This window comes from Carassius auratus, chromosome 26 (genome assembly GCF_003368295.1).
Source record: "Carassius auratus strain Wakin chromosome 26, ASM336829v1, whole genome shotgun sequence".
NCBI lineage: Eukaryota > Metazoa > Chordata > Actinopteri > Cypriniformes > Cyprinidae > Carassius > Carassius auratus.
The window spans coordinates 4,387,287-4,395,384 of record NC_039268.1 but is presented as its reverse complement, the minus strand read 5'-3'; the positions used below and the strand labels follow the sequence as shown (position 1 = coordinate 4,395,384).

The 8,098-nt window shown below is 35.3% G+C and overlaps 1 protein-coding gene across 1 annotated transcript; it reads right to left on the bottom strand.

Annotated features, from left to right (window-relative positions):
• Positions 1–3,529: 3,529 nt before the first annotated feature.
• rps3a (ribosomal protein S3A) lies at positions 3,530–6,510 on the bottom strand. Its single transcript, XM_026203770.1, has 6 exons — positions 6,364–6,510; positions 5,744–5,847; positions 5,326–5,513; positions 4,471–4,679; positions 3,921–4,030; positions 3,530–3,705 (listed from the first exon to the last, which is right to left on the bottom strand). Exons 1-6 carry the CDS (start codon positions 6,423–6,425, stop codon positions 3,575–3,577), a joined length of 804 nt encoding a protein of 267 aa, XP_026059555.1. The 5' UTR covers positions 6,426–6,510; the 3' UTR covers positions 3,530–3,574.
• Positions 6,511–8,098: the final 1,588 nt, after the last annotated feature.

The window sequence follows — 8,098 nt, the reverse complement described above, 5'->3', positions numbered from 1 at the left end:
TAATGTATTACTTTGATGGAATAACTGGATTTGTTTTTATAGGTGTTTTACCTGCACAATAAGTGATGTTATAATAGTGATATAATGTATAAATATAAATAATTATTTTTGGGAATGGAAACCATATTGTGGAAACTACACATGAGCCAGTGATCCTCTGCAGCCATCTACTGGTTATAGTGGCAATATTCTGGCATTTTTATGTGTTTTGAAGCTCACCTAAACTTTGGTGAAGCCATATGACAAAATGTTTCATTGTCTGATGAAAACAAATTAAACATTTGGACCATAGTTTTAAAAGCTACATTTACGAAATCAAAACCGGCTAATCACCCAAACAACACAATACCCATAACATCTTAGGGCTGCTTGCTTCAGAATCATGGATCTAGTGCCAAATACCTCAAGATGTGTTAAACCGGTAAACTCTTATTCAAAAAGACTGGCTGCTTTATTAAAAGCAAAGATGTTACTGTTTTACAGCACGTTCAAAACCGTAAATTCACTCCAAAAAATACGACGAACATGGTAACTACTTAAGCTATGAAGAACTCAACCTGGACCAGAACAGATCAGTTACACTTACAAAAATTAGATATGCAGAAAGCACTTGCTTTTGTGCTCAAAATTAGCTTAAAATGTGAAATAAGTCTAACTGGAGGTCGGAAAGACTAATTGTTTTTAAAAGCACAAACATAACATTTGAAAAATTGTTTCAGATTGTAACTACAAGAATAAAATACTAAAAATAAAGAATTTCAATTAAAACTGTTCTATGTTCTCACATATATTTTATATTTGTAATGTGATAAATTTATATGGAACATGCAACCAATAAAAAAAAAAGATCCCTGGTTCTTCTCAGGCGATGCTTCTCCAGGAAGATGCCTAGAAAAACACTTCACAAATTGGACAAATTACTGAAACTTACCAAACTAAAGTGTTGTGAAGAGCTTGTAGCACATGTGATCTGGCTTCACGGCTTCAGGGACAGTTGTGGTGATTTTTAAATGTAAACACAGACTGCTTTACTAATAAAGAATCCTGAGGCACATTTAAATGTAGACAACACTTAATATCTGCAGCATGAGAACATGAGTTACATGTTTTATATAATTCTCTGTTGTAAATGGTTCTAAATGGTCTAAATCTAAATGGTTGTATCTCTCTATTAGTGTTATTGGATCTTAGCGCTGCGTTTGACACTGAGCACAACATTCTTTTGGATAGACTAGAACACTTTGTGGGCATTAATGGAAGTGCATTAGCATGGTTTAAATCATTATTCTATGACCGGTATCAAATCAAGCAGTGAATGAAGAGGTATCATATCGATCACAAGTGCAGTATGGAGTACCTCATGGCTCAGTACTAGGGCCGTTACTCTTCACGCTTTACATGTTACCCTTGGGAGATATCATCAGGAAACACGGTGTTAGCTTTCACTGTTATGCTGATGATACTTAGCTCTATATTTCTTCGCAGCCCGGCGAAACATAGGACCTAAAAACTCTGCATGTAATTACCTAGAATGCTGTCTAAGACTTGATGGCTGCTCTGTCAATTCTTCGTCATCAGTTACAAACCTAGGTGTGCTATTTGATGGCAGTCTTTCCTTTCCTTCCATTTGTAAAACTGCATTTTTCCATCTTAAAAATATATCTAAATTTCGGGCCTATGCTCTCAATGTCAAATCCAGAAATGTTAATCCATGCATTTATGACCTCATTATTGTAATGCTTTATTGGGTGGATGATCTGCACGCTTGGTAAACAATCTGACTTTGCTGCAGCCTGGAACTGAACTACTGGTTTCATCTGGTGAAAGGAGAACTGGCCCTCTGACTGAGGCTGGTTTCTTCCAAGGTTTTTTTCTCCATTTTGTCACCGATGGAGTTTTGGCTCCTTGATGTTGTCGCCTCTGGCTTGCTTAGTTGGGGTCACTTCATTTACAGTTATATATCGTTGACTTGATTGCATTGATACTATTTAAACTGAACTGAGATGAAGACATCACTGAATTCAATGATGAACTGCCTTTAACTGTCATGTTACATTATTGATCATTGTTTTCCTAATTAATTTTGTTCAGTTGCTTTGACGCAATACTTTTTGTTTAAAGTGCTATATAAATAAAGGTGACTAGAATTCTCTATTCATCTTCTTTTAGACATCTACAATTATACATACATGTGTGTACAATATATGATATACAATGTCAATGTCTGATTTAGACAGTTTATTCAGAAACATGCACACCAGTAGCCTGCTGGAGGTCATTTGGAGAGCTCTGACAGTGCTCCTCCTGTTCACCTAACACAAAGCAGCAGATATCAGTCCTGCTGCTAGGTTGCAGTCTTTCAACAACCTTCTACAACTGTGCTGGGAAACACACCATATCAATGCATATTTAATATCTGCATCATGCTTATCTTAATCACTAATGCTGGCTAGTTGATGACTAATTTATAATTCATGTGACCCTGGATCACAAAACCAGTCATAGCACAGGTATATTTGTAGCAATAGCTAAATAATCAAAGTTTTATTTTATGCCAAAATTGATTAGGATATTAAAGATCATGTTCTATGAAGATATTTTGTAAATGTCCAATGTAAATAAATCAAAACTTAATTTCTGATTAGTAATATGCATGGCTTACAACTTTATTCGGACAACTTAAAGATGATTATCTCAATATTTTGATTATTTTTTTTTTAAATAGTCCAGATATTAAAATAGTTATATCTCAGCCACATAGTGTCCTATCCTTACAAACCATACATCAATTGAAAGCTTATGTATTCAGCTTTCACCATTCCGATGATCTCATATAAATGTATAAAATCAACCCTTGACGGGTTTTGTGGTCCAGGGTCACATATTTGTATTATTCAGACTTCAGTTCTTACCTATGAACTTTATCCAAAGTTTTACTCGCCTTTAAATAGGCTAATTTTTTTTTACAGCTATATGGAGCATGTAAAAATGGGGGAAAATATGATTCATAAAAACTTGACCATCTAAATAATTTTGACCAATGAATGATACATGAATCATACCAAAAACATCTGTTTTTATGTTGTATGCTCTCCTAAAAAAATAATATCATCTTCAGTATTTTTGTCATTTTCCAATACAAATATCAAGATGCAAAATTAAGATATGAAGAAAAAATAAGAACAAATCTGTAATTGTTCTTTTGAATTAGGTTGTTTTACCTAAAGCAGTTAGTGGATATTTGTTCTTTTAAATCAAAGACATTTTGATTGATCAACACATAACAAAACTATGTTTAGACATTTGTGCTGGAAAACAAGACTTACTAAAGGAATATTTAATTTTTTTTAAAGTGTGATCAAAAAGTATATTAAAGAATATCAACCCTGAAAGTTAATGTTAATTTCTAAAAGTGCCAAAACAGATTGTAAACAGGTTTTTCTGACTGGGAGATATAAAAGCATAGCATGATGTTCAGCAGGTTTGATGTGATGCATATAAAACAAAAACAACAACAGTACACAAAGACTCAAATTTACATGTTTATTGACACCAGCTGTTTGTGTTGGGAGTTTTAGACAGACTCCTGGATGGGGGGCTCATATCCATCAGCTCTCTCCACCTTGGCCCCAGTGTCACCCTCTGCAGGTTTAGCAGCAGCACTGCTGGTTCCACCCTCACCGTGCAGCTCCATCAGCTTACCAACTGTAGAAGAACAATTCAGAAATACATTAGCTCTTCCGACAAGTAAAATTCTCTAATAAGCAATTTCAAATGGTTGGTTGTAGGATTTGTTAAATGGCTTGGGAATCAAAAAAGTTATTTCAATATACGTTTAAGTTCAATCAGGAGTATAAATGAAAAAATAAAATAAAAATAAAATACCAAGCCAGGCATGTTCATCACACATTTCAACTTACGCTCAAACTTGGGCTTCTTCAGCATCTTAACCTTCCTGACATAGACATCATGAAGAGGGTAGATGGACTGGCAGGCCTTTTCAATGTCCTTGCCTACACTGTCAGGAATGCTACAGACCAAAAGAGAAGACCATTTATCACACACAACTGTATAACGGTTATAGATCAAGATTGCCAACAACGTTTTCAGGTTAAAACCCAGGTAAAAAATGTTGCAAGCGTTACTGCTAAATCTACATTACTTCAACACTCAAAAGTTGTGTTAATGACACTGTATTCATGAGTCAATGTATAAAAAGTGCTACAATGACATTTAAAAATACTAATTTGACTACTTAATCTTTACAACAGCCAATAACACCCAATATTTCAAACACACTCTTAGCCCAATTCCAGGGTCACCTTCCTGCAAAGTTTAATTCAAACACCAATAACAGAATAACCAATAACTGTCCAGTAATTCTGAACAATTCAGGAAGGTGGACCTCCAGGAGCAGAGCCTGACTCAAAATTGCAATGGCATGGCTAATGGGTAGAACTTCATACGTACAGTTTGTTGACCACCTCCTTGAGGTCATTGGTCTGGACTTCACGGGTCATGATTTCCATCATCTTCTTGCGGATCTGACGGACCTGCTGGTGCTGAGCATAGGAAGTCTTTCTGATCTGGTTGGTGCGCTTCTTGGTGAAGCCCACGCAGAATAGACGGAGAAGATAGCCATCAGTGGTTTTCACATCGACATGGGCCTCAATCATTGTCTAACAGGAAAAAACACAGTCCATTAGCATGTTAATACACATCCTGCACAAACAGCAAGTCAAAAATTGCAACATCATGTAGATATTTTTCAAATAAGACAAATATGGAAAGAAATTTACATTCTTAAGTGACATGAAGGTGAATAAATGCGAGATTATTTTTGGGAGAACGTTCCAACTGATCGGAAAACTTTTAAGATTCGAAATGACGAATCTTGCAGTAATATCTTAATACACATTCCCAAAAAAAACACCAAAGTAGAACGGTGGTCACACCAGACTTCAGGCAGCTTCAGACACTACAATGATCATGATGCAATGTCATGCACTGAGGAGTTTTTTTTTAAACATAAAAATCCGAAATGTAATGCTAAAAACCTGCAGCTTTAACATTTGTGTCTTTTAATTCAGCTAAGAGGTCACACCATGATGTATCCATCTTCCACTGGTTACATATCTTGACCAAACTTGGAACTTTGCATTTTCATTTTTTTCATTGCATGCATATGAATAAAGGTAAACGGAACAAGAAATGTAGTGTGAATGCCACTTAAAGGGGTACAACAATTTTTAATGAACAGTGAGGCTTTTCTGTAATAGCAAGCACCCTACACGGAGTAAAGGCCACATGTTAATTTTGATTTACCTGCCACTTCTTGACCATGGAGCACATCTTGTCACGGGTAAGGTCCATGCCGTGGAAGTTGGTGAGGCAGTTCTTGCCCTGCACATCTTCTGTGACCAGCTTGAACTTGCGGAAGGCCACCTCGTCGTTCTGCAGATCAGCCAGACTGACCTCAAACACACGTCCCTTCAGACCATCAGAAGCAATTCCTAGATTACAAAGACACATTGTCATATTTACTGCAGTTTGTAGTACTATGATGATCATGGATTCTATGGGAATGTCAGGTGATCTCACAACAGAAATCACAGTTTTTCATCTACAACTGGGACACATGGCTCTTATTGTACAGCAAGATCTGCCCTTTCCCAGCAGGGTTAACACTTCATGTTAATTCTGCGTGGAAACACAGACAACCATCAACATAGAAAGCACTTACTGGTTCCCTGAGTCCTGGTGACCAAGGTCTTGCCCAGGTTGCGGATGTTAAACATGGCTGGTGCCTTGACATCATACCAATCCTTCTTGGAGAATGGGTCCACACTGCAGGAGAAAACACGCATGTAAATACGTTTCAGAAAAATAGTATGTTGCAATGAAGCCACATTTTCACAATTCAAATACGGACACGGCTTGTATTTGCTTTGGTTGTATTATCTAAAATATCAGAAAGCACTAACAAAAACTTTGAGCAGCTAACATTGTGTTATAGCATGTGTTCGTTGAGTTTCATGTCAGTGAAGTATCCTTGAGAACCAGCTAGCGCTCCCGGAGAGATATTACGTTATCAGTTCGCGGAGCTCATTTTTTGCTGAAAACAAATACTTTATCAAATGTGTGATACTAGTGCATTAAGAAACTGTACAGGGCAGCAAAAGCACTGAGCTGAAGTTGTCAGAACACACAGCACAGGCCACAAATGAGCCAGCCAGGCTAGCAGGATAGCTGCACACAATCTTTAATATATCGATCACATCCTTCATCTAGAAACAACAGTTATCCTCCAGAATGGTTTATAACAGTGTAACGACACAGTCGAAATATTCATTTGTGACTTACATCTTCTTTTTGGCACCTTTTTTGCCACCTTTGGTCAGCCTCTTATTCTTGCCGACTGCCATGTCGAACACAGGGAGTAAAAGAGGAGGAAATGAGGAAATACCGCGAGAATTAAACCGACAGCGAGAAAATACATTTCTCGCGGGATTTGTTTTGTGGCCTGTAATGCACAAGTGCGCCATCTAGTGTTTGCATTCATGATTTCACTAATTGCGATATTTAAACGATATCGACTAAGAACACTATATTTTAGAATCATATTTACCTTTTTAATGATTCCTTGTCTCCGAAACCATTATTTGTATAGAATTTGAGAATCGCTTGCCAATGTTATGGGCGAAAAATAGGAACTTTAGTTATTCGTGCTACCTAAAGGGATAGTTCTAAAGAACTTTGATTATTTAACACAAAATGATACCCAACAATAGTTTTGTTCTACTGATAACATAAAGATATTAGGGTGAACTGTGTTTGTATGCTATATTAATGCAATATATATATATATATATATATATATATATATATATATATATATATATATATATATATATATATATATATATATATATATATATATATAATGCAATGTTTGTGGCACCAATTATAGTTACCCTGTCTTAAGTCTAATTACATTCAAACTGACATCAACCCCCTTATGACAACATTCTACTGTATTAAACCTATATTAAATTGTATTGATAGGTTAATGGAAAATTCAATCAGGGTGTCTAGAGGACCCGATCATTTAATCCGTTCAGTCAAGTTTCTGTATCAATCATAAAACTAAAACTATATAAACACAGAAAGAAAAAAAAAGAAAGAAAAAAAGAAGGTAAATCTCAATTAGTTAAAAGTTCAGTAAAATAATTACTAACATTCAGTCCTCTTGCCCTGTTATTATATAATTAAATAATAATTTAGAATTAAATTTAATAATAATGGATTATTATATAATTAATAATTAATTTTGTTTCCAAAGGCAAAACTGCACAGATTAATATAAAAATTATTTAAAAACTTTATTATTCACATTGTTCTTTAAAATCTCAAAAATTGCACACTTCGCTCATTCAAAACAGCTGCATAATTAAAACTGAAATTATGCATTATCACGGGTCTTTATTTGCACGGTATCAGGCATCTTTAAATAGCTGTGACAAACACTAGTTATCTACTTTGGAAAGAAAACATTTGGAAGGGGGGTAAAGAAGCATTTTTTCTGTCAATTTATTTCTGTAATGAATGTTTGTGACTGAATTTATGTGTGCATCTGTGTGATGGTCTTTAGGATGTCAGTATAAAGTTCATTGCCTGTGTGACAAATTGTTCTTTGTTGCTACGAGTCTAGACCTTTAATTCTGTGGCCCCGAGGGACTGTATATAGAGTCAACAAAGTCAATGTGCTGCTGACTCCTTGGCAACGACTCAAAGGGGCCATAAACCACACTTTGAATGTAATGAGACAGTGAGTGTGTTCTTATAGCACAATATAATAAATATGATCTAATGATATATATATATACTCTTTTGATGTGAAAATGTGAAAAATTGTATATAAATTATTATGAGTATCACAAATCTGAACTCCGACTTAGGTTGAATAACTAATTATTTAAAGTCACAATAAAAATAATTAGCAACTTTCTTTTGATGCACATCTGAATGTAGTGTATCAAAACAGAAAAATAATGCATGGAGGTGACTCGTTTCTATCTATTGGTTGTCGGTTGGATTT